The sequence below is a fragment of the Mycteria americana genome, chromosome 5 (assembly GCF_035582795.1).
Source record: "Mycteria americana isolate JAX WOST 10 ecotype Jacksonville Zoo and Gardens chromosome 5, USCA_MyAme_1.0, whole genome shotgun sequence".
NCBI classification, from domain to species: Eukaryota; Metazoa; Chordata; class Aves; order Ciconiiformes; family Ciconiidae; genus Mycteria; species Mycteria americana.
The window spans coordinates 11,395,833-11,423,332 of NC_134369.1; the positions used below are offsets into that span (position 1 = coordinate 11,395,833).

The following is a 27,500-nucleotide window of genomic DNA, read 5'->3' on the forward strand; positions in this document are numbered from 1 at the left end:
AGCAGTAGCCGGCCGGGGCTGGTACCTTGGCAGGGGCCTGTTTCAAGCTGATTATCAAATCTGAGAAACAAACTAGTTTGTTTATGGCTCAGCAAAGTAGCAGCCTCTAATTAGGAATATAATTATGGGTTTTGGAGGTCCCTGTATGTACAAGTCCAGCAGCAGCCCTCCTGCAGGAGTTCCGAGGAGACCTTTCCCTTCATCTCTCTGGAGCCACTCTCCCGGGCTGAGCCCTGCAGAAAGCACACAGGCTCGAGGCAGCTTCCTGTTAGAAAAAAGCCTGCAAATTCAGTGTGGTGGTTTTGCTCACTGAAAAATCATCGTAACTGTGATTCTCGCAATGACAGGCTTGTAAAATTCACATGCTTACAGAGTAACAGCCAGTGATGATCCACCGTAACCTAAAAAGCATTTTTGCCCCCCCCGCCTTTTTTTTTTTTTTTTTAGATTTTTTTTGTACCAGCATCCTCAGTTGTCTGGATGCATTTCAGCATCTAACAACGCCTTCAAGCAGCACGGCTCTCCTGGGCACAGAGCCTTTGCAGCGGGAACGGCCAAGGAGGGAGCATGGCGGTGAGACCGTGTGCGCAGTGCCGAGAGCCAGCCCTGCAGCGGGGACAGCCCCGCGAGTCATCCTGAAGCCCAGAAACAAGGATGGAGAAATCTCTCGGCATGCAGGATCAGGGACTTGGGGATCTCACGTGCTTTTGTGAATACCTCGGTTCGCCTTCCTCCCTCAGGTACGAGGGCAAAGCTGACAGCCAAGCAGAGCAATGGAAAGGTCCTTCTTGTCTGTAATATGCTGCATATTGCAGACATGAGCTACGTGAATATCCCTTAAGCCCTGAAAGCTTGCAATTAGTTTTGTTAGTCATTTTCTCCCAAAGAGATTTTAAGGCAGTTTACACCCATGGAAATACAGGGCAGGTCTCCCCGACAGCTACCAGGCATCTGCGCCGGTTTTGCTCAAGCTAAACAGGAGCAGCACGGCTGCACGGGCCCATCAGCCTCACGCTGGAAGAGAGCAAAGCTCCCCCGGCGTCGCAGGGCACCACTGCCAGTCCCCGCGGGGACCGAGGGAGGGTTTGCACGGGGCGCCGAGCTGCGCAGACCCCGACCCGGGACTGACACTGTCTCACGGTCTCGGCACCACCACGCGTTGCCCGGCATGGCCGGGCCATGCCAGCTCTACTAGACTGCTCTGCCAAAAAGCTCAAGCTCAGATTTTTGCAAGCTCAAATCTCAGAGCTGTTTACGGCCCCTCCATGACTAACAAACTGCTAAATGTTGTCTACCACCAGGCAAGATCCCTCTGCAACTCCAAAACAGATAAACTCATCATCACATGCCTCCTCCTGGTCCCAGAGGCTTTGCCAACACACCAGCCCCATTTAACGAGGAAAGGTGCCGAGTTACATGCTGGTGACTCAGGCACACCGTGCCAGCTCAGCGCTGCACACAGAAGCACCGAAACCTTTTTCCATGTTATGCCATGCTTGGCGGTGCAATTGCAATGGGTTTTGCTTAGCTGCTGAAAACACCACGGTCCTGTGACAGTCCCTGGCATGGGTCCCGTTCAGAAACCTGCCCGGCAGCAGCGTGCCACCGCGCACGTGGCAAAGGAGAGTCCCTTTCCAAAGGGGCTTAGCGTCCACCCACCCGGGGCTTCACAGACGGCTCTCAGCACCTTCTGTGATAACAAGGTGCCGATCGCTCCAGCATCCGAGTGCCCCCACCGATAACGCCAGGGCCAACGAGCAGACGCAAGCAGGGGATGTTATTCATACTGGCGAATCCCACTTGACAAGTCAGCCTGACTTTCTGTACGGGCTGCTGCTCCCGAGTCATCTGCCAAACCAGCGTCAGGCAAATCGCATTACTGCGCCCTGACAAGGAGATGACAAGGGCTTGGGAACCAGCCACATTTAGGCAGAGCCAAGCCCCCACTGGGGGCAGCCGGGCCAGAGAGGCCGTTTCCCCCCCACCTCGGGCAGAGCACGCACTGCCCGCAGGGCACAAGGCCCGAACTGTGCCAAACAACGTTCCCCTCCCCTCCCCTCCCCTCCGGGAGCACTGGGCCAAGCGCCTCGGACACCAGCTGGCTCAGGGCAGCTGCGTTTTATCAGCTTTGCTCGGGAGCAGCCGCTCCGTGCGTGCCTCTGCCCGGCTTGGACAAAAATGGTCAAAGATGCTCCACTGAAAAATCCCCAACCAAGGCAGCTGCAGCAGCCTCCCCATCGAGTCAACGCTGCCGCGCCATAAGCAGCCAGAAGCGCTCACGTTTACCCTCCTCCTCCTTTTTAGCTGGTTTTAAGTCGTGAGAGGGGAAATAATTTTTTTAAGCAAGGTACAGTGAGAGCTCCCACGGTATTTCTTGGCTAAGGCAAGTCAGACCAACCCAGAGCAGAAAGGGGGAGTAAGCCTTGCAGAGCTAACCGAAGTATGAAAACTTAAATAACACAAACCCAGAGAACATCCCTGAAGGCAGATGAAAAACAGAAACAGAGCCAGAAGACAACAAATTTTAAAATGGTATCGGCCTTTCCGCTTTGGGCTGCAACACACCCAGCGTACTGGCGGCCAGGAGGAAAGTTTCTGCAGGGAGCCTGGTCCAGAAAACGCCCCCGAGAGCACCCCGATCCCTCCGGCTTGGGGCTCCTCACACCAAACACAAGGGCTGGTGGCTGGCCGGCTGGAGACCCCCCAGCCGGGCTCTCGAAGGGGTAAGAAATTGTTCATACCTGCTGCTGGCAGCGAGAGGGGACCCTGCCCCAAACTGCCCTGCCCCGAGGCCAGGCACCTCGGCACCCGCCCCGCGGCTCAGGAAAAAGCCGACAAGAAATGACCGATTTCTTACAGCCCTGGCCATGTCGTGTATCTGCGTGACCGCCCTGTTCAGCAGGGGGGAGGAAGGAGGAAACCTGCCGGAATAGGCGTTGCAACCTGCATTTGGGATGCGACATTTTGGCACCCCTGCCACATCCCGTTTCTGTGAGTCCCTGGCAGCTGTGCAGCAGGAGCAGTACTTACCCACAGCTGCCCCAGCCATTCAGCACCGGCACAGGGCTTTCGGGTCCTCAGGGGAAAAGCACCGCTGAAGTCCCAGGTGCTGCTCTTATCAGCGGCAGACGGGTGCCCAGGCACCCAGGGCTGGCACGCAGCTTGCCTTCCCCGCCGTGCAGCTGGCCCGATAAAATACAGTGGCCCCCATAAAGACCCCAGCCCGACTTGTGTCCTGCTTTTCTGGCTGGCAATCCTGAGGCTCTTAGCCCGCCATTAAACTGTGTCACCCCATAATTCATTCACGGGATGAGTGGACTCTGCCTGGCCTTGTATGGAGCTGCTGACTAAGGCAACGACAGGAGCGAACAATTTTAAAGCGGAGTTACTCATGAACGTAGGCAGCTCTGATGGTGAAAGCAAACACCAGTTGGCATCAAAAACTGACATTAAGAAATTCAGTCAGCAGACCACAAATTGATTTGTAGCACACCCAGCACACTTCACTGCCTCTCTGACTTCTTACTGTATAATAAACAACAAAAACAAAAAATTATGAGTCCTGCTTCTAATACAGCAGTGCTTTAAGAAGGCTGTGGGGCAGAAGGAAGGCGTCTTCATAGCAGTGCTGTGGAAGCACAGCTGAAAACAAACCCAGCCAGCACAGGGATGAGATACAGAGCAGAAAGCGCTCTCCAGGGAACACAGACCACCTGGGACTGTGAGAGGGGATGGGGGAACGACGACACCTCCAGCTCGGTTAGACCTTGGTCTTGCTGCAAGACACCGGTTACCAGCCCACACTGGAGTGAAACCAGAGCTCCAACCTGTACAGCCTCAGCTGTGCCCTGTAGCCTGAGCCTCAAAACACGTAAGGCTGCACAGGAGGATCGCCTGTGGTAGAGTTTCAAACCGAAGACATCCCATTAGGGTATTTCACAGATCTGCCTTAACAGGCTATAGGGCTTCTAGCGGCATTCCCAAGCTGATGTCCTGTCCAAACGTTGAGTTCCCATCACACCTGAGAAACTGCCAGGCAGATTTCTGTCCTTGAAAAACGACTTCTGTAAAACAGACGACGTTTGACATTTCACAGATTTCAGTTCTTGCCACCTTTCTCCTCCTTTTTCCTCAGACCTCCTTCATACGTCTACAGAAGTCATTGCCATGTTACGGCAGCTAACAGGGCAAAGAGTAAAGACAACCACTGCTCCCACGTCCATGGGGTGGCAAGCTGCTCCCTGTGCAATGGGGCCTGATCGCCTGCCCGGCTTCCAACCACCAAAAGCAAATGCTTTCCTGCTGCCCCTTCTCCACCCGTGGCCCAGTGACAGGCTCCACCATGGGCCCCTCCTCTGTCCCCGTGCCAGGAGCCCGTCTTCTCCCACACCCCCGCGGGCCCACGCCAGCACCTACACAAGTTCTTCAGCAGCAAAACACTTTTTCAAAGTATCCATTACTTACTCAATGAACAGACACTTCTGAATTCAGGCACAAAATATAACCAGGGAATTTGAAGCTGGCAAAGCAAGACAGAGCCCAAAGCACACGAGTTCTGAATGCATCCGGGACAGTGCACATTCATGTTCTAATACAAACTAAGCGAAAATTAATAGAGATAAAAGAAAGAGCAACTCACTGAACACCTACTAGGTATGCAGAACATATATATTTATGGAAAATTGCTTCTCAAACAAAAACTGCTATGATAACACACTATTTCTATCATTTTTGAGTACATATATATTTTATCAGAGCAATCTGTATTCGTCTGGTATATTAATGCATGTAATAATGGTGAATTTGGAGTGCAGCCACAGTGGTTTCAGTCTCTAGAGTTATCAGTGCCTGTCAAAATAATTTTTTTCGCACACAGACTCAAAGCACCAAAACCCTTAAAGCAAAGACGTGAATTAATACCTGCAGAATAAATGCTAAAAGAGCAAATCCAAGACCGTAGCAACATGCAAATTTCTTTGCAATTTCACATTTCAAAAGAACATATCAGAAATTCCAGCCATTTCACACAAGTTTGAAGCCCACCACCGGATGAGATGATATCAAAGCCTCCCTTCTTTTTATGTTAACACAGTTCAGGAAGAAAAGGAAAGAGACCTGGGGAAATATTTACATGACTAATATATATACTTGGATGAAGCACTAATACATAATGTCTTCTGATCTTCAGCGACGTGATCTTTCATGCAAAAAAATCAAGTCATTTGCAAACATGTCATGTCTTTGAAAACATAAATATTAATGCAGAATTCAGTGCATTTCAGAACTCATTGTTTTGATTGGAATGTGAGGAACGAGTGAGCCAGAAATGAATTAAAGCCAATTATAGTAACTAATTGCCATAATGTTGTGGGAAAACGCAGACCATAGCCCTTGCTTGAGGTTGGAATACACGCAGAAGCAACTTTCACTGGCATTTTATAGCTGTAGCAGTCTAGAAGAAACCAAGAGGAAGAGAAATTACTCCTCTTGGTAGAGTTAATGAAAGGCTGACATTTGAATTTGAACAATTTTAAGAAGTGTTGTCTGTACTCTTTTTTTTCCCCTTCAAATCAAGTATGCTTAAAAACGGCAAGATCTTTTTCATTATAAAGCATTAGCATAATTATAAAAAAGGAAAGTTACCTTTACAGAATCCTGACATGTTTGCTTTTCATTAACAGACACCTAGGCAGGTAATGCTGCGTTGCTTTGAGAGGGAAGGATTAGCCTGGCTTTTCAAAAAAAGCACATCTTGAGTATGTATTTCCAATCCAAACGGCCCTAGTGGCAACAGACAAGTTCAGAATCCATTTGAACCAGTGTAAAGAGGAGGAAAGAGAGAGCAGCCCCTGAGCCTGCCAGACACAGCAAACGTCACCTCTGCACTTCCAGTGCTATAATGGCATCTACAACATCGAGTAGCCTTCAAGTCTTAGAAAGCATTAACTATGTAAAGAGGCATTGCTACCGTCTGCTCCAAAACCATGCTTTTTGGAAGGCACCCAGTTCAGCGGCAGCTCGAGACCAGAGTAGCAGCCTGTTTGCCTTTCAAACAAGCACCGCTGCCAATTCCAGCGACGCAAAAGGATAAAGCATTACTGCTTTGGGGTGCGCTCCTAACAGCGCGCGCTTGCTGGAGGCCGAGAGCACCGGAGCTTTCGGAGAGAGCTCAACGCAAGAGCAGGAGGAGGACTCAAGCCTCCTGCTCGCAGGGAGGTCTGCTCACGTGGCCAGAGGAAGACAGGAGTCCCAAATTAGGTTTGTTAAATTCGCTCAGAACTTAACCCACTAGTCTCTTCCTCTAGCAGCATTACTGGGAGCAAAACAAGGAATATTTTTATTGTGTAATGATTTTGACCAAGAGTGAGGGACCTAGCAAACTTGCTCCCCTCACGTTGCTCGTTTTGTCTGTTTTATTTCTTTTCCGTACACTGTGTCCTGCCTTGTCCACTAGTGTTCCAGGGCATGGACGGTTTACTACTAGGTATATTCCTCTAGTGATAGGATTTGGTAGGGATTTGACTTTTTGGGCCTTCTGCACCACCACGAGCAACACAATTACTACAAATCTAGACTCTAACGTTACCTCGATTCCAAGCTATTGTACTGTTATTTAGCAGGAATAAGTGAAACTTTATGAGAACAGCCTGAACATCTGATGCCTCTCAAAGCTGCAATGCCAAACAAATTGTCACCTTCTGCAGACACAAAAACCTCTTTTGATGTTTCCGTGCCTCTGCCTAAAATGATCAAGTAAAGATGGCAGAAATGAGCCTGCTCCGAAACTGTAAATTGTGCGAAGAGTAAATTTAGTTTTACCCGAATTGCTTTGTCCATTGCAATTAAGGAAGCGCCAAGCATTGTCTTAACTGGTATTCGTTGCCCTATGTTTTCGTTATGCAAATCATCTCCCCCTTGGACAGCAAACTTTCTGCTGTGCATGGTGGCTTTTTCTTTGGCAGGGAAGATGGACTAGTTCATTGGGAATAACATTTGTTGTTCTTTAGCAATGTTGTCTTTAGCAACACTTTCAAAAAATTCATTTCTGTCACTCAGTCAATCCCAGTGAGGCTCAGTTTGAATTAACTTTAAAAAAATATATCACATAATCTTTCCATTAAATTATTGGGACTATTCTTTCTGGGATTTGTTTTTTTCTTGAAATATAAAGGAAGACATTATAGCTTAAGAATTGCAGAGCAAGCAAAAGAAAGAAGATGAAGGGGAGGAAGGCTTCGGAAAGCTCTTTTGGAGAACCTGCTGTTTAAAAAGAACCACAGCACCAGCTTTAAAAACAAAAATGAAAATAAAAAAAAAAAGCCATGACAGAGCAAAGGAAGGCAAAATAAACAAATAAATAAAACAAGGCCACTGTTAACAGATAATAGGTCACCATTAGCTGCAGCTTCCAGGGGTCCAGAAGACACAGGGACCTTGCAAATAGCACTCCAGAGCCAGTAGCAAAGGTAAAGCTTTACCCACAGTTATTACGTGCTTTTCCCGTACACAAGGTAAGACCCCAAACACATGTAATTTAGCATGACCTTTATGACATTTGTTAATATGTAAAATAAAAACATAAGGAAAGGTAACAGAAGTCAAAGAGAAGAGGACAAGTGCCATTTGTATATGCAATATAGAAGCAACCCCCATGCTCACCAACACCAATTTATGATTCCCAGGAAGGATAAATCCCAACACCAGGCACCTCCTGATTCGCAGCAGATGGGATAACTTGTCAAGGACCCCCAAATACAACCCTTTCAAAAGGGACACACATGCGATTATACCACCACGGTGAAACTCTCTGGCCTTTGGGTCAGGCCACAACAAAGATAACACAACAGCATCCACCAGAAGAGGAATTTGCAAAATGAGTGTGAAGTCACTATTAAGTCTCTGTCCTCAGGAAATATTTTTAAAAGGAAAAGATGAAACAAGGAGACTTATAAAGAACTACATTTATTTTTGTTTACAGCAGATATCATAAATAAAGCTAAAACAATTTTCACTGTGTGCAAAATACAGAATTTCCATGTGAAAATTTAAATACAGCATTAAAAACTATTTAATAAAAATATTCAGTTAAGATTATAAAGTAAAATGAAGACAGAAGATTTAGGAGGAGAAGGACAGAATCCTCACTGGCCAGGAAGAGCTAGGAAGACTCTGCAACAGAGGGCAAAAAACACAGCAATGGGAAGTGGTTTGAAATGGCAGACCTTTACGTCACGACCTTCATCTCAAAGCATGCTGAGCTTTGTGACAAAACACCGTAGCCCTGAAATACATAGGAAGTCATGTCCTAACCATTTGTGCAGGAAGTGACGCTTAAAATACAGAGAGGTTTCTGCGTGGGCACAGCGTGGGGACTTTCAAAGCCATCAAGACATTTTAGGATACCCACACAAATCAGTACTATTGCTTTAGTCATGCAAACAAGATAGGTCAGCAAGATAAGGCGTGGGGCTCTGACCCTGCAGCCCTTCCGCATTCCTGGCTGAGGCGTTTGAAGTGGGGCAAGTGGCAGAGGATGTTTGGCCCCTCCTGAAAATTGCTGCTTAGATCAATTCCCGAAGGCTCTTCCCTTTGAAAGGGATCCTCAGCAGGGAAGACTGGGTCACGGCCATATCAACCAACACCTTAGCACACTTGCTTGACAGACTGAGCCCTTGGTTCTTGTTTGGATTCATTTCCCCTTCCAGCTTATCACCATGTCATTACACATACTGGAACTTATATAAAAAACCATACAAAATAATCACACAAATTTGTCATGGAGAGTAGTGGCAACGTCTCATGCAGCAAGACAAATTCATCGGAGTGGCAAATGGGGCCTAGTTGATTAGTTAAGAAAACAATTCAAACCAAAATACTCTGGTTATATAAACTTGGCATTTTGATATTACGCAGACTAAAAATAGCATGCACATCTATTGCTGTTAGGCCTGCCCACTATGTTACTTGGGGTGGAAGACTGGAATTTGCGTCACTTCTTCAACAGAACCCTTTTATATTGCACTTCTCCAGTATGAAAGCAAAGAAGTGCTTAGAAAGCGCCACAGTGCTCAAACGTTGCTTGCTCGTTGCATATTTGAGCTCAATAGCAATTTGCTCATTGTGTATTATTTGAGCTCAATGGAGATAGGTGTTCACGCTAACCAGGAGAATCAGCTGGCTAATCTTGTCCTGACCTTATTTTAAATCTTTCCTTCAATACTTTGAAAGAAACAAGGCTTTAACTAGTTCTTTCAAGGAACAATGTACTTGCCTAACTTACCTTAAAGGCACAAGGAAGTGTACATGCACAGACACAGAGAGAAAAACATTCCCTACAGAGAGCGCAGACGTTACCTTTTCTAGAACCGTGAACTCAGCAACAGGTTAAATGATCATGCCAAAGCTCGCATCCATTAATATACCAGACACACACAGTTTGCTCCAAAAGTCTTAAAAAAAGGCGCAATGAAATGCTGTCAAACAACAGTGTTAGTCACACAATTTTGGAACTGGCAAGCAGAAGAGAATCACCTGAGAGCAGAAAGGCTTCAGCCAGTGAGCGGGTGCAGCACCGGAATGATGAATTGGACTAAAAGCAATGGGGGAGATCGACAGAGAAGACAGCAGGAAAAAAAACACAGAACTTAACCAGGTTATAGAGGAAAGCATCAGAAAGATTACGTAGGCACAAAGAAGAACTGGCCAAAATGAAACTGCCTTTTTTCATTAAATCACGAATAAGGACAAATAGGTATGAATCTTACTAGCAGAATATTAAGGTGAAGAGATTATTAAAAAAAAAAAAAAATCTACCAATTAGATTGATACCAATAAAACACCTTCCCAACAGAATCACCTGCAAACTCTCAGTGGAATATGCACTGCAGTAAAGATTCCTCAGGAAAATGTTTTCATTATTCAAGTTCCTGAATTCTGTTGCGGGAATGTAGGGATTTTATTCCCCATTATATAAATATATATAAACCAAATACAATCTTTTTAAGTTTTTTATTTTATTTTAAAACTTTCTACTAGTAAGATTCATTTGCTTTAAATTCATTGGACATCAGAGATGTCCAATGAGTTTCTTACTATATCACCATTTTCTGTAAGTTTACCATTATGCTCACTCTGCTGAAAAGCAGAAAATTTCCTGGAGTAAACAGCAGGAGAAAATTTCAGGAAAAAATGTTCCTAAAGACTGTGCTGTTGACAAACTGAAATCAAAATTGATGGCAAGCTAAATTTTAAAACTTTACCACTTAGCAGTTTGCTCTGTTGCAGGAGTAACATGGTAAATCACACTGCAGATTTTTTCCTTTTTAGGGTGAAACAATTACTATCATTAGCAAATAATTAAAAAGTATACAGTGTTAAGTAGGGTTTTTTAAATGCTATAAAAGAGGTACAGATACATTTCTTTACATATATACAGATGCCCACCATGTTACTATAATTGTCACTGTGTCCAGTCAATATTCTAGCAAAGTTTTGCTGAATACACATTTGAGCATAAATGGCAATTTATTTCAGACGAATGCTACCTTATACCTAAACAATTTTCTTCAAAGCACTTTTTCAAGTTCTGTGCATATACTTGACAATCTTTTTTCCAAAATACATAAGCACTCTAAAACGTGAAAAGCTTTAGCCTCATAGTTTAAAGAAAGTCAAACTATCTTGAAGAAAAATCCAGTTTGTCATTTATTTTAAACAGAAGACACATTTCCTTTTAATACCTAAGAAACAAAACAATTAATCTTTTCCCATATTATGTTAAAAAAAAAAAATAAAAAAACTGCCAGCCCATAAGCAGTGCAGTCGTTTAAGACCACTGGAAGGTGATCCTCAACTTTGGTACTAACTGAATGCGACATTATTTCCTATTATTTAAGCCACATTCTTTTGGCTAGAAATAAATGCTACAGATGCTTTTAGTTTTAGGCTATACATATTACCATGTTTATGTATTTACCTATTTCCTGGTTAACTTACGAATTTAAACATTTAAGTATTTGAGAGGCAGGGAGCATGCTTACCTCACTGGCTAACTAGGCTGAAAGTAAATCAGAATTTGGGATGTTGGTGTCTCCTTGCCATTAAATAGCTTATTTAACCTGTCCCAACACCTTCTGATTAAGGTAGACCTTGTTGAGAGACATCTGAAAGAAATTTACTTAACAGCTGCTCCAGATAATAGAATTTCACTTTTCTGGCATCAGCTTCATGCATTGAAATGAATGAAATACCCAGCTAAGAAGTAATCTCCTTAGAATACGTTTGTAGGTTTTTGTTGTTTGTTCTAAACTCGTATTTTTAAAAAATTCCAAAATACAATAGGAGCAGTATCTACCCAGAGGCACAACAGCAGTGATTTCAGTTACAGATGAGTGCTCCATAAATTGATATTCCTCGAATCAGCCACCTAATGAGGAAGCCTCGACTTGAAGAATAAGTCAGGTCTAATTACACTACCAGTTCCTTTGACTTACAGTTTCAATCAAGCCTTCACTCAACTAAGATTTGCTCTTCAAATTTATTTCAAAACTTCAAATAAATTGGTAGTACAGATTATACCCACTATCAACAAAGGGTATCTATCACATGTAAGAAATGTAAAAGGCATGACTAGGAGCAATGTGAATTAAGTACATGATTTTTTTTTTTTTTTTTAAAAACATTCATGCAAGTTATAAACCTCATAACCCAGAGCAAAGATGAAAGCAAGAATAAAAAGGTATGCGCCATATTCAGGTTTCAAAACGCAGTCATTTGTCATAAATATTCCCCAAACATCTGAAAGAACACCACATTCTTTCTTGGTCTAATAAAAGAAAAAAAAAGCAGGGGGACACACAACAACAGGGAGAAGAATGGTTTTAAAATGTACCACCCCCTCAATGGTCTGATCAAAGGATAAAATGGGGGGTGGGCTGGAATCTACAAAATATCCTTCATCCATCTCCGTGTTCTGGAAATGTATCTGGACACTGCCCTTCATGCTCTAACATACAGTACATTTTATGTTGAAAATTTTGATTGCACCTCATTTATATCAGAAGAATCCACCGTTGATTTAAGTCACACATCAAATTGCATGAAAAGTAAAAAAAACCCAAACAAAAAGCCTCAAGAAAATAGCGAGGCTGTTAATTTTGAAAATCTGAAAGGCACAACTGAGCAAGACACATAGAAGAATTTAAACCCTATAGAATTTTTTCACCCATTCAAGCACGTTTTCAAGTGATAGCTCTGCTTCCCGGTACATATGAGTAAGTACCTCTAGAAGAGCACAGAGGAATGGCACACCAAGGCTCAAGAGTTCGTACAAGTAGGTATAGTTATATGCATTGTCCCTGAAATGAAGATTGGTAGCGTGCAGAAAACCATGCATCCAGTTAGACAGACGTCTGGGAATGTCAAGCAGATCCCTTGTCACCCGAAGGGGCCAACTTAGCGTGCCCCTAAAGAAGGAAGTCAGGATACCTGGGGACCTGTCCTCTGGACTGCTAGCAGTAGACAAAGTGCTTTCTGTGGTGGTCTCTGCAGGTTTGGATTCCTCTTTCTTCCATGCTTCTGTTGTCTCCTTATATAAAGCATTAAAAAAAAATAAATTAAATGTACTTCTAAGAACGGCACCCTGCTCCAGATAAAGCTGCCTCAACATTTCCTGCATTAGTAATATAACCAACACGTACCTTTCCCTGGATCTGTAATGTTGCTCTCCTCTTTCTGTGTTTAGTACTGATTTTGCAGTGTGTAAAATGAGGTTTACAGTAAAATTTACCTACAAGAGAAAAATAAATTATATGATATTTTATCTATACATCTATGGACTTAAACCCCACTGTTCCATCTATAAAAAGATGAAATCAAGATAATTAATGGTTGGGCAGCAAAAGGAATGGGAAACTTGCCACCGACTGAATAGCTCACAGGTCTGCATGGGTTTCTTTTACAGTACACAGATTTGCGCATTTGTTAAATAAGGCAAGGTCATTTATCTACCACAAGGTTTAAGATTAATAAATAGCAGAAAAACAAGATTCTAAAATTCCAAGTCACAAACCAACACAAGACATCGAGCAGCAAGAAGTCAAATAACCAGTTCAAAAAAGTCTTTGCAGAAGATTCTCTGGCCTGCAAAAGAACCACCTTTGGCCTTGAGTCTTTAATCCTTTCATAGAAGGAGATCAGGTTAATACTCTGATCTACTCAAATCATTTGGAAGTGGCACAGCAATTTCAATTCAGTTTAATAATTTCCCTCTAGAATAAAAAAAAAAAAAAAGGGGGGGCAAAAATATAATTCCCCATCTCCAAACCCCAGGCTGTAGGTGGGATGGAGCGCCCAAGATCTGAACCTCCCATTCTACAGCAGACCGGAATAAATTACACTGCTGCTTGGCCAGTACTACTGCTTTCAACTCCTGAGCCATAACATCTTGAAAGAAATAACCTATATTCCCCCCATCTGTGTAAATCTGCCACCGTCATGGCTTATCCTTACACATCACGTTATTTAATGGCCAACTCTAAGTGAGACATGAGAATAATTCTGTATTGTTGGAGAAAAATGACCTTTTTTCCCCCCCTGCTTTGACCTGTGATTGGACAAACTGCATTTTGGTCACTCAACTTGTTTTCCACTGAGGATTTCTTCATTTAACGCTCAGGTCTGTCATAACTGGATTCTTTTGAAAGACTAGAACTGCAAGTACAAGGACTCAAAGATCAGCATGGACGCAAACAACGTACTTGGCAGACCTCCTCCTGACCAAGCTACTCGGCCAGGTCTTTTTCCCTAGTTCCATTAAAAGCATCAATACTTGGACATTTTAAAATATTCTTAAATAGCTCCTATATTACCTTCTTCAACATCAAAGGCATAAATTCCTAAACGGAGTGTTGTAGAACATATGTCACACTTGAAGCACTCCCTATGAAAGAAGTGGCCTTCTGCACTCAGCCGCTCCATAACATATACCCGTTTTTTGCAGAAATAACAAATGTCACTCCCCCCGATAGACTGAGGAAATTCTTTTCGCAGAGATCCCTGTTAAAAGATAAAAATGGAAATGCACATAAAGCTGTTGCACTACATCCAGATATAAATTCTTATGAAGTGGGCAGCTGCTTTAGCTGCTTGAAGTTTTACACAGCCCCATCCACACACCATTAAAATAAGCATCGGTCAGCTTTTTTATTACTCATTTGCTGCAATTCTGGAGGTTTATGCAGCGATTCATAAATCAGACATCACAAGGACTTTAAGGGGTGAGTTTTCAGCTGGACTTGCATCCCGCTCTCCCCCGGGAGTTCACCAACCCTTTGTGTTTACTCAGGTACAAGAGCAGCATCAGCCCCAAATGCTCATTCCCACCCTGCACCGCGCTGGCTCGGGCACTCGCGTCTCATGGCTGCGGGCATCGGTGCTTCTCCGAAGAGGGCAAAGGCAGACCCTGGCAGCCTCGAACAACAGATACGCATTTGGAGCTTAGAAAACAGACATCCTGAAGTACCAGTTCGTACACACTCTGGAGGAAAATGCGGGCTCACGCTTTAAGGTCCAGGAAGAAAAACTGACGGTCTTCGAAGCTGGTGTCTGAACTACCATTCACATCAGCTGCAGACGTGCTTCCCCTCTCAGCCATGTTCCTCCTGAGACTACAGCCCAAGCTGGGGCTTGGTTTGTTTTAAAAATCAATTTCATTCCTACCACGGACATTCAGAATATTTTTAACTCCTTGGACTTTCAAATATGATCCATATTAACAACTTGAAACTATTTTGAAAGTTTTTGTTGAATTTGGGCTGGCAATCAACATTCTTTAATTGCAACAAATCTTATTCTCTCTGGATATACATGCAAAAGGTACGGAAAAATAAATTATAAATTGATTAGATGCCACTGGGCTTCCCTTTTCTTATTAGAGGGAGGTACGAGGATGTTACTTTGCATTACTGCATTCTGCTTAGTTATAGGTCGGTGCAGATGAGCATCCCGTCTCTGCCGCAGCAGCCAACATCTCCCCTTCCCCACACCTCTCCCCCACTGCCACGTGAGGGGTACCACGCGTGGGGCAGGGGAGGTGCAGGCTTGGCAGAGTCCAGGCACATACAGACAGCAGCACACAGTCCATGCAACTCGTCTTTCATTTGCCAGCAAAAGGAGGCCTCGGAACAATTTTTTAATGTTAAGTGCAAGTCACAATTGTCATTGTCACAAGTCACACTCTTGTGCTTAGAAGTTGAGAATCCTATTCCAAATCTGCCATTAGTAATCCATTTTGCTGTGACGGATCATTTCAGAGTATGAACTACGTGAAACTTTCCAAATGAACAACCATGCAAATGGAAAAGCACACAAATGCTTTTTTAAAAACACAATGTTAATAGAACAGGTCAGATAGTTACAATGAAGCAGAAGCAATCGGAGTTTAGTACTGGCTGATAATTAAGTGTCATCACCACAACACACCACCTTACTTCGCTTCTCAATACCTGACAGCTCTGAGTGGTGGAGGCAGGAGATGGAGAATGAGGAATGGGGCAAGAACCTGTAGCTCTGTCCAGAGACCGCTTCTGAATTCAACACAGAACAGTGTCAGAGTTTAAAAACAGCTCTCTTCAAAATGAGGCATGGTGATTCAGCATTTGTGTGTTAAAAATAGCTGCATAAACATGTACTGTGCAAAACTTTCTTTAGAAGCCACCCCGATTAATAATTGTCTTGTTACTAATTGTACCAGTAATTACATTTAATAAAAGCCTCCTGAAGTTTTAATTCATACAGACACGTAATAAAAATATAAATAGAAGACACGTTGAGCAACATTTCCAGCACATCCACACATCAGCATATTTTGCCAATATGTACTCGATTCCTTAATAAGTGTTAGACTAAGACCTTTCCTAACACTTAAAGTGCTCCACAACCAGGGTCGTAAGTCAGGATGACATTCTGGAAACACCACTCAAGTCAAGTTATTGTTTCTTTGTGGGTTTAGTCTTACCAGTTCAAGGGGGGGAAGCTGTGGCTTGGGTCTGTGATCATTCACATACAGATTGACAAGAACTTCAGCCACAGCTCCAATTGCACGTGAGACCTTTCCTACAGTCATCTAACCAGAAAAGGGGAGAAGATGAACAATAGAAGGAAGAGCTTTAGTTATTCTTGGAAAAGGAGTTTAATGAGAAAAGGACGAGAATGATTTGAAAACATGCAAACAATGATAAAGAGAGGCTAGGAGAAAGAGCAGAGGCAAAGTCTGGCAGAGCACAAGCATGTTCATGCGTGATCAGCGTGGTCCAGCTGGTGGCCACAGAAGGCTTCCATGCAGCCCACATGCTTCTCCCTGCGGATGATGGAGAAATAGCTGCTGGGAACAAATGCTGCTCCCACAGCACAAGGCCTCCCACCATGTCCGCAAAAGGCTGGGAGCTACTGCCAGGCTATCAGGGTTGGACCATTCTGATACGTTAAAAAAACCCCTATTGTTCACTTTGACTTCTTGGGACTTAGTTGTTATATTTCGGAACGGGGGTGGGGACTAAACTTTACATTAATGGACCACAAACCGTGGCATTTCAGGAAACATTCTATGAAAATGTACTAGAAGTCCTGCACAGAAATGTTTTGTTGATGCTCACGGAGCAACCGTTCTCCCTCTCCCCAGTGACTCATCTTAACACCAGGGAAAACTGGAGAAACTACACTCGGGAAAGGAAGACATCTCCTTTAATCTGCTTCGTCACACCGTTGCAGCCACGAATGTTAGGCTGTTTCTAACCAAATTTATCAAACAGACAGGCCTGCAAGGACACTGCAGTTCCTGAGACTGAGGCTCCAAATGCACCGTAGCCAGACCACTGACTGCATAGTCCAGGCTTCCTTGTTAAACACACGCCTGGGGACTGCAAGAGAAGAAAGCTGCGTGTGCGTGAGTGGCAGGCAGGTACTCCAGTTCTCCGTTCCTGGAAAAAAGACTGCGAAGGCTTCATAGATTTACGGAAATATTTTCTACCCTAAACCAGATTTCCTGTAGTGATTTTGATTTTAGTTTTATAGCCAATATAAGATCCCACAACCTCTCTGGTAGCAAAGGCAGCAAGGGCTATCCTGCTATGGCCAGGGATCTGATACTCTGCTTCTGAAGCCAGGACATTTTTTTTTCCTAGAGGATCCACGATCTCATCTCTTACACTCCATTTGCCTCCCACAGAGCCCAAATTTTAAGTCTTTCACTTCTCAGCAAAATGATTTCTCTACTGCCACCATTCTAAGTCTCGCTAACGGAAAGGTTTTAAAATACCAGAAAGTTACCATAAAGAAAGGAGAAAAATATAAATGCAATGGTATTCGTGATACTTTAAAATAATTTTAAAGCATTTTCTATCAAGCTTAAAAGCAACTATGATGCATTGTGGGTGTGTTTTCAAAAATTATGATGGTTAAAAATATTCTTGCTAATAAAAAAAATTTCAAGTTCAGGAACTTGGGAACATGTCCAGCCCCTTACAGCTCCCCTTATCTTTTGAGAGTTATCCCATAATTAACTTAATATCCATGCAGATACAAAATATGTATGTTAAGACAACAAAGGCCATTCATGGGACAAATTTCTGTACTGCTTGGTTTTGGTGAATAATATTTAAAAGTCTTTTTATATTAAATATCTGCACAACTTGTGGGGTAACAACAGCAAAGTAAACTGTTAATTACATACTGCAATGCTCTGCTAAGTGGTATATTAAATTATAAACCAATACTAGAAGTCAGATTACTTGCTACTACAGGAAAACTACATTCCTTTGTATTATTTAAGATCACAGAAGATAAAATTTTCCTCCCCAAATTCTGCGCCTCTGAATATGCCGAGCACCTTTTAGGCCACATACAACTTAATACCCATGAGCTCCTAGGTAAAAGAAAGCCTTCCAAGTCAGCTGAAGCAGAAAGTCTACCTTGAACTAGTTAAACACTGGAGCAATCAGTTAAACAATAGGGCTCTGCTTAAAGTGCATGTAGTTGCATTTCAGGAAAAGTATCCTTGAGCCTGAACTACACCTTGCAATTCACCAGGTTGGTTGATTTCTATTCTCCACCCATTGGAGCAATCTGTGTCAACATTAAAGCAGTCAAAACAAGAAAATTACATGTTTGGACATACTTTTAAAAATTTTATTAAAAGGAAGTGTCCTTGTAATGAATGTGAATTCACATTCCTTGTAAAAGCAAATGGGATTTCAATTTAATCTAGCCACCAAAAGATTGCTGACTGCTCTCCTCTCCTCTCCTCATCAACAACCGCCAACATAAACATGGTTGCTACTGACCAGCAGGAGGGCAGGAAGCAAGTGGACCTGAGGATTGATAAGATCTCATTTTAGAGAAACTGTTTAATAAGGACAGATGACTGGGGGAAGATCTCTACTGATAGACCTTACTGAATTGGATGTGCGGGTAGACAAGAGGAGACCAATTTGCTACAGCCTTGGTACTGCACCTTTCAGTCACAAAACAGAAACATCAGGGCAGGACACGAATCCAGCGGGGCAGCCCCGTGAGCCCCTGCCACCAGCAGAAACCTGCCGAGAACGGGAGGGACAGGGCGTGCAAGAGCAGTGCCGCCCTGCAAGGCTCGGGACTTCTGCCCTCGGACAACAGCACAACTGCCAAGCGACCCCCTGCCTTCTCTAAACCTCACTCTGCTTATGGACAAGGACCTCAGTAACATCCTCACCCCTTTAATCGTGTAAGTGTGGTAAACTCCAGCTGCAGGAGAGAGGGTCTGGCCCCAAATCTACACACATTCCTTTAGAGAACCTGTCAACTCTTACACAGCTTAGCTTTGCTCAACAGCACACAGATCCCTGCCTGCCTGATGCTGCTCAGGTACCCTAGGAACTCAGGATACACATAACCGGTTTTATATTTTGCTCATGCACTTACTACTCTTGAGGCTACTGGCGTACGTGAAGTCCCACACACGCATGCAATTTTGTAGTGCTGGGGCCACTATCAATACCTAACAGGCTACTGCTCACGTTCAGGCAGGTTGATACCAGTAGCTTTAAATCCTTTGTTGGAAAGGAATCTTAAAGAGCTACCTTACATGGTGAATTTCAGGAAACAACCAAGAAAACACTTAAAAATCCCCCAAGCCTTTGTGATTTACTAAGGCTACTGACCCGTCAATGACACGGTGCCAAAGCTTTTCAGCAGGTTGATCAGGGTGGTTATTAATGTGGGAAGAGAAAGCTGCCTTCTGTATTTCCCTGTGCTATTATTTATAACACCACAGTCAACCATCAAGTAAGCCTCAGTAATATTTTCTTAAAACAAAGGAAATATGCTCTCTGCCTCCAAAAGCATACAATGCTTCCCCTTTGTTGTTTCATATCCTTAATGATTTTCCTGGTCTTATTTTGCTTTGAGGGCTATTTATTTATTTTTGATACCACCTGCTACATACATTTTACCTCTGAGATAAACAACATTTGAGTAATGAGTTACTGTGTGTAGGAAACACCCAAGCCCTGCTTACTGCCGCTGGCAATTAGAGTCACGCCACTGAAAGGAAGTAGTTGGTCCAAACTCTGCAGGCGGCAAAGCCTACCGATTGCAACATCTTCACAGTTCTTATGACGTATTGTGTGGATTCACCCATGCAAAGCTCAGATGAACACAATTTTCTGAAGGTCAATCCAACTTTAAACAGAAAACAGGAATAACCAAAGCCCAGCCTGCAATATAATATTTGTTAATTCATAATTCTACCTATGTGAATTTTGACAGCTGATTAAAGCTAGAAGGTAGTTTTGATTATTACTGGCAACTTGCATATAGTGTCATACAGAAGTTCATTCTTAATAAGTTGTAATGACTGTATGTTGTTAAAAGACATAATATGCTTCCATAGCCTTCCTTTCAAGTGCTCCTGTCAGGACTGAGGCTTAATAACAGGTTTCTGTAATAAGACAGTATGGGTTCTTAGCCACCATTTTCAATAAATATGCCACCATAACTAATACTGTTCCAATGAAAATTCAACAGATGTAAAGGATTGTCATGTCTGATAACAGTCTCAGTACTTACTTGACATTAAAATGACAGTACTAACTATTTAAAGGATGAGAGGGTGCTGATATTTGCAGGTCATATCTCATGAAGTCTTACAAAACTCAAAATACTTCTATTATCTTCTGTTCTTCTGCTGGGAAAAAGCAGAAACACTGAGAGTGACATGAGGGAGCTCTTTCTGTTGGCTTACCAATCCTGAAGCCCTTTTTCATACTGAAGTCTAGACTTACCTAGTGATATCTCTCAGAACAGAGACCAGAAATACAAATTCTGAGTCCTACAACCCCACCCTCAAGATAATACAGACACAGGCAATTACTGGTACGTATTCACAGCAGAGCGGTCCAAACATATTGTTAAATTATCATGCACAGTACTTGAAAATGTGCACTGCGTACCTGAAATATTATCAAATTTTATTTATATAGTGCTGCACATTTAGCCAGTGTTTTATAGAGCATGATAAAATTTTCATGTTCTGAAAAGTGTGCAATCTTAAAAGATAAAACATGGGGACAACAATTTAACCACAAAGGGCACGAACAGATTGCTTGTTATGAAATCAAGGCTGCAGCAGGTGTTCCCTGAAGATTTAATACTCTTACAGTATAAACAGCAGCAAGAAATCTGCTTCTTGGAAAATTTTTGCTTGAGAAATAACAAAAGGTAAGCCAAAACATGGCCTGTGTAACTTGAAGAGGAACAGAACTTAAGTTGCCAAAGAGAGGTAAAACTAAAGTACCGGGAATATCACAGGACTGAATCGACCTCACAGCACATGAATAGTACGGAGAACAGAAGTCTTGCACATCCATTGACACTTCACCAGCACATCACCAACGCAAATAACGGTCCTGGACACAGGTCCAAAGGTCCACTGAGTCCATCCCCTGTCCCCAGGGCAGGATCCACTTCACTTGTGTAAACTCAGTGCACGTTGCCATTACCTGCTCCAAAAGGTGTCCGTCCTGCAGACTGCAGGCCTCCCCCAGCACCCTGCTCCTTACCATTCAAGGGTCCCCTATTCCCAAGCCTGATCTGAATCTCCATTTCCACGGTGACCGTCCGTCACCCCTTACTGTGCCAACAGTGGGCATGGAGGACTGGCACCCTCCCCTTCTCCGCAACAGCCTTCTGCAGACACCATGGCGGACTGACCCCGTCCAACCCCTCCGCTCCCTCCGAGTTACCCCTGCAGCAAGGGCAGCACCAACAACGTCACTTGTACTCAGCTGGCAACCCTGGAAAGGAAACTCAAGCAGGAGTTTTGCACAACCCCCCCCCTTTTTTTTTTTTAAATCAACTTACTACCTTTTCCATTTAAATATCTGCAGTAATCCATCGCCACTTGGGGTTCATTTGTCTCAGCTTTCTATTACCGCATCTGCCTCAAAGTGGCGAAAAGTAAGTTTACCTGTTCATTATCAGACCTGCTATTTAAAACGTCCCAGATATGGCATGCCAAATGCACCATGTCTAGACGTATGTAGTGCATACACTGTACAAGGGGACACGAGCCTGTACAACCCTACGGAGCAGTATGCTAGGCATCAAGATGTTCACGCATGTAGATCTGCCAAAGAATATATGTAGTCCTACCTAAACAGCCAAATATTTACCAAATGAGATAAAGGTATATTTACTGTACTGGTGACAGAACAAGATCTTCTTGCCTCAGCTGTGCTGCATTCTGCCATTACCTCTGGAGAGAGCATTTTCAATTAAAGTAAACTCAGCCTGAGTGAAATCAAGACACAACAAACTATTGCTACACCATTTAAATACAACAGCAAACTAATAGAAGGCTGTGAGTGCACTTTAAACAAAATGCAGGTGAATTAAAACGTCCAAAAATGATTGTTCAGGCCAAATCTTCTCAAAGAAAAACTTTTAAAATCCCCAGTAAAATTATCGCTCACAGAGTTTCCATATGATTAGGAGCCTAGTTCTCATGTTCTAAAGTGTTGTTCACATTGGTTTTGGGTTTGTTTTTTTTTTTTTTCATTCTCTTCACACTGTCACAATAGTTCTCCAAATCAAATGAGCAACAAGCCCCAACATTTTGGAAACCTTAAAACCCATCACATGTTATACCTCCTAGGTCATAAAAAGTAAGAGGTAAATCCAGGCAAAGGAATTATTTTGAAGCTGAAGGGAATTAGGGGATTACCGTAGTAAGGCACCTGCTCGGCTTGCAGTGTCCTTGAAGGGCTGTGTGGCCTGTATTTTCCTGGGGAATGAGAGGAAGGGAGTCTTTTCAACACAGCTCTCTCTCAACTGAGGAACATGCCTTTGCAAACTGCAAGTCAGCTCAGTATCTATCTGCTCAGTTACTGCTGAGGCTGTGAGCCCCATTTCCAACCAGCATCAACAATATGGTGCAAAATAACCTAAAAAGATCTAGACCGATTCCACTAAATGATCCCGCTGAACGCCCACCAGATGGGAAATTACCTCCAGCCACGGCTTACCTGACGTTGGGCAATACTCATGAGTATTTCATAAAACTATTGTTATTTAAATACAACAAAAGCAAGCAGAATGCTTTGCCCTTCCTTACAGTAAATGGAGACAGTACCCACTGTTGCTGAATAGCACTTCTTTTGTGTGGCAGGCAGCAGAGCCACCAGCTCCAGCAGCACCTGCACTGGGTCACATTAGTCACCTTCAATACTTCTAGAAACTTGATTTGTCCACCTTTATTTCCACATCCACCCTATTCAATACTGCAGTGTTCCCAGACTGCTGCTGCATGATCTGTGGGTGAAGGAAAAGGAACCTGGGCCTTTACCTGCCCTGAAAAGGGGAAAAATATCAAACTCCCCTTGTTTTAGAAGGATTTTAATTGAGGTAAGTTAGAAGCCGATGTCATCTTATCTTCCACAGATAAAAGCACAGCCCATTGTAACATCAGCATAAGTCGTAAGAGCTGAATATCTCTGATTCAAGTGTTATCTAATTGATTGCATTCAGAGTATGCAAGTTGCCTCTGTAAAGTTTGCCATTACAAAGAACTGTATTCTAGCAATTAAAGTGCAGAAGCAAGTTTAAAGTACAAATAAGTAAACAAACAAAACAACAATAAAATCTGTCTGTATCGACAAGTGCTCACACAATTCTAAGATACGTCCTCTAGTTAAAATAACCATTATTGTGCAGGTTCTTCCCTGTAGTCCACACAGATATTCTTATGAAAAGAAACACAAATACCACCCAAGAACAACTTCCCATACAATCCCATAACATCCAGTTAGCTATACAACGAGAAGCTCTCTCTCTGCTAGGCATGCCTGTGGTATTATCCAGCAACAGAATGTTTAAAATAAGCAGAAATGCAAAATTTTCAGAATTGAAGCAAAAATTTTGTGAACTATTTGCTCTGTTCTTTAGCTTTCTACCTGAACTATTTTTAACAATGACTTTCCTCTTACAAACATGCAGAATTAACAACGGTGAACAAAAAGTTTGATTCAAATCTGAAATGCAACCTATACAACAGAGCTGCTGGCAGCACCTTCCATCCAAGCCATTTCTCAAGCAGCTTTAGCGCAAGTTTGGATTTTACAAGAAAAATCTGTTAACAGAGTACCTGTCTAGAAGGAACAGCAGGGGAAGCTGAACCGACAGATGATGGAGAAGAGGCAGCAGCTGAATCATGAGGTGGAGGGCAAGAGGGAGTTGGGGGCTGAGAATGGGATAAGCCTTTAGTAGGTAGCTTATTCTGTGTAGAGCAGAAACAGGAGAGTTACCCAAGAGACAGTGACATTAGCACAGGTTAAGAAAATAATTCCACGGTCATGCATCAAAAAAATAGAAAGATAATAATTACAATTCTGCTCTTTTCTCTATTTCTGCACAGTGAGGAGCCATGGAAACCATCACAGCAAAACCTTCATGGCAAATGATATTATTGTACTCAGTTTTCTTACCAAAAATATTTACAGTGGGCAATAAGGTAAGATAGTGCTGGGAGAAAGCATAACAAAACATAAGGAATGCCAGACTGCACTGACTAAGAGCTACTGCTCACCGGTTCATCAGAAACTGTGAGCTACCAGTGTATACTTAAGCACAAGACATGGTTTATTCTGACACATTTCTCTCGTGCTAAAGTACTCTGACTAGCTTCATGATTTAGATCATGTTTTACCTCAATTAAATCATGCAATAATATTTAAACAAAGCTTTTTACCAGTTTCAGTGGAATTCACATTTCAGATCCACCCAGGATGAAAGGAAAGTTAAAAACAAAACCACTGCAATTTTTTCCCCCCATGAATTCTTATACACCTTTTAACTCAGCAGTTCCTCAGGTGCAAAACCTAATATTCACCTTTGGAAACTCCATGTATCCAAACATTGAGGCAAGATGTGCTGCTTTCTCTTTAATGTTCTTTTTATGGAATTCCCTATTTGCTATGGTCTGAGCTCTTTTCTGCAACAAGAGCCAGGGAAGGAAAGCCAAGAAAAGAAAGAGAGAGAGATTTCAGTTAATGTCACATACATCATCAGAATACAGCAAGTTTGTAGAAAGACCTTTTATTGCCTTAATATAACCTAACGTCAACAGAGAAAAAGCCAGGATATCCAGGGAAAATACAGTATACAGATAAACATATGCAGTTAAGAGACAGAAAAGAAAAGAAATTGCTTGTCACCTGTTTCATTTTTTCCTCCAGGTGCTGAAGACGCTCAAGCACTCCAGAAAGTACAAATGCGGCAGAACAGGCAGATGACAGATTTTCAGAGGTTTCTGACAGACTGGGTTGGGTATCTGTTTTTTGTACAGTCTTTGCTCTCCTGGCCATATGATCAGAACCATTTAAAGACTGTTTGGGTTCCCTGACCTCGTGTTCACTCCTAGCTACCACCTGAAACTGGGAAACACTTGAAGTGAAAAAAAATCTGCTTTCTGCACTACCATGCAATATATGCAGCTTTTAGGGATGCTTCCGAAAGCGCAGCACAGTCATGCACATAACTAGAAATAAAGTGTTCTCGCATCACTCTTTGCACGCTATCGACTGCATCGCTGATGCTTGTGTCCATGCACTGAAATAAATCAGTCCTACATAGCTTACGCAGGTCTTGACATCCTTCTTTATGTTTGTCTCAGTTTTTATGAATAATCCCAGATAGCATCAGTGCAAAAGAACATGACACTACATTTCCTTCTAGGGTTTTCAGCAAAGGTTTGGGTTGTTTTTTTTTTTTAGCATCACAACTGCCTGCAACTAAACTTACAATCAAATTGTAAGAATGTCAACAGTAGTTTTTGGCATAATTCTAGATCTAGTCCGACCCAAGCAAAGCTATAATGTTCAGATTTAAAACATTTTCTGAGGAGTTTATAATAGGTCTCTGAATTTGAATCTTTATATAAAATAGCTTTTGAAGTAAATGAAACATTTGAACCAGTTCAGCTTTATCAAATTCAGTCTTTAAAATGACCTTCCACAGTTGGTCTTTTCATGACAGTTTTTTACTTCATCCTATTTGTCCAATTCAAATAAATACAGAACTTTCCAAATTTCTCAGAATTAAAACTAAAAAACCTAATGCCAATCAACTTGCAACGTGCTCCTGATGTTTCAGGATAGCATACCTGCCTTTAAAACAACAATTCTCAACTGGTTTACGAATCTGCATTTTTCATCGAGCTGATCTGCAGATTTCCACATGCAATGCCAATCTCATTTCACTGCAGACTACTCTTGAAATGCCACTACAGGATATTTACTTCCATTTAAAACTCTAATGTAAAGTGAATGTCAATACTATTTGATATGAGATTTCTTTCATTGGAACTACTAAGAGAAAAATTTAGACAATGTATTCAAAAATTTTGCCCCATGTATATGATGCCACAAAAGAGCTTTCAGCAGAAATTCTTATCACAAGTTCTACTTAAAGAAATTAAAAAAACCCTGGGCATCAATATCAGTTTTTCAATGTTCAAGCTTTTATCTTAGACATTTTTGCCAGGTTCCTCGGGGTGAAAAACTCCCTTTGCCTTATCATTACAACAGCCCAAAGCATCGAGCACATGCACAGACATCTTTTCAGGTACTGCTGTAGTTTTCTCGCACGTTAAATGTAGCTATGTAATTATATTTATACAATTTGGAGCCTAGATGTGATAACACAGAAATCAACACCTATGTTTTTCCACACAGTTACTAATTCTTTCAAATAGTTTTCTCATCTGGTCAAACAGGTGTAAAATAGCCTTAAACTTTAATGTGGTTTTCACAATTCTCAGCTAAATATATCTGTTAACTCTGCAGATTACATCCAAATATTGTTTTATATATTCTGTAGTTACACAATAACATTGAGTTCCCAGCAGTAAGAGAAATGGTGTGCTTTTCAGGTGCTACCCATATGAGTTCCTACCTGCCTTTTTGGTTGAGGTGGAAGAAGACTTGGATCCTTAGGTTTAGCAAAGCGAGGATTAACAGGAGGGTCAGAAGAGAGCAGGGCTGGTCTATCTATTAGCTCCTTGTAAAGCATTTTTAAAATTATAAAGACAGAGTGGAAAAAACAAAAAAGGAAGACAGTAAATAGGATTCAAGGATCTTTTGAGGCAGAAAGAAATAAAACCTGCTTTTAAAAAACACGTTACTATGGAGCTTAACAACACGTTTTGCAGATTTTTGTCACCTACCCATTTTATTAACCCCTTCTACCATCAAAGATATACTTAAAAGTCAGCACATTCAGTATTCTTTAAGAGAGGTTATGATCTTAAAGATAACCATAAAGGTAACGCACCGAGGCTTCCTTCAACATGGCCAAGCAAACCTCTGCACTCGTATCACACGCAGAAAGCTCAGGGCATTGACAAGTAGCCAGGTAGAGCGTAAACAACAGTGTTCATGGACTGAGAAAGTCACTTGACATCTATAAAGCCTACACTTCTGGAGGACTTAAATATGTAAATAAACAAATGGATACAAGCACAAAGAATTAAGAAAGCCACCACCCTTGACAGAACCTCGACACCTTGCTCATCCTTCCTTCAGATCTGTTAGGTGACAGATCCAAACTCAGCTGACTCAAACCATCTCACTGGCTGAAGTGTGATTTTTGAGCTTATCACCCCTACCTTAACAGCATGGGATTATTTTTAAAACAGCACTAGTCACACTAACAACAACAATGAAAACGCTGTGGAATGTACAAATACATTCCATTATGCCTACTTTAGGAATGGAAATGGCAGCTGGACACATCTTGCAAAAGATTAGGTTCCCTTCTTACGCTTTCTAAATTTTCCACAAAGAAAGATTCCACTGGATATGTAGTGTCCTTTATTCATAGAATACAGGGAAAAAAAAGTCCTTCTGCAATACCATATGCAGCCAGCTTGGACTTCCACACAAAGCAAAAATTCTACAGACTGGCTTACAAGA

General features: G+C 42.4%; 1 protein-coding gene across 10 annotated transcripts in view; it reads right to left on the bottom strand.

The window, feature by feature from the left end:
* Positions 1–27,500, bottom strand: part of MICAL2 (microtubule associated monooxygenase, calponin and LIM domain containing 2) — a 111,799-nt gene that overhangs the window by 45,329 nt on the left and 38,970 nt on the right. Inside the window, exons 16-24 of one of the 10 annotated variants that reach the window (XM_075502115.1) lie at positions 26,482–26,586; positions 24,744–24,956; positions 24,419–24,520; positions 23,675–23,806; positions 16,016–16,123; positions 15,504–15,584; positions 13,869–14,055; positions 12,699–12,787; positions 12,487–12,586 (exon numbers count right to left, since the gene is read on the bottom strand). In XM_075502115.1, the coding sequence (XP_075358230.1) occupies positions 12,487–12,586; positions 12,699–12,787; positions 13,869–14,055; positions 15,504–15,584; positions 16,016–16,123; positions 23,675–23,806; positions 24,419–24,520; positions 24,744–24,956; positions 26,482–26,586 (1,117 nt within the window). Of the gene's footprint in view, positions 1–9,803; positions 12,587–12,698; positions 12,788–13,868; positions 14,056–15,503; positions 15,585–16,015; positions 16,124–23,674; positions 23,807–24,418; positions 24,521–24,743; positions 24,963–26,481; positions 26,587–27,500 lie in introns of those variants that run through there. The other 9 variants (XM_075502116.1, XM_075502118.1, XM_075502117.1 and 6 more) reach the window with 9 other exon arrangements.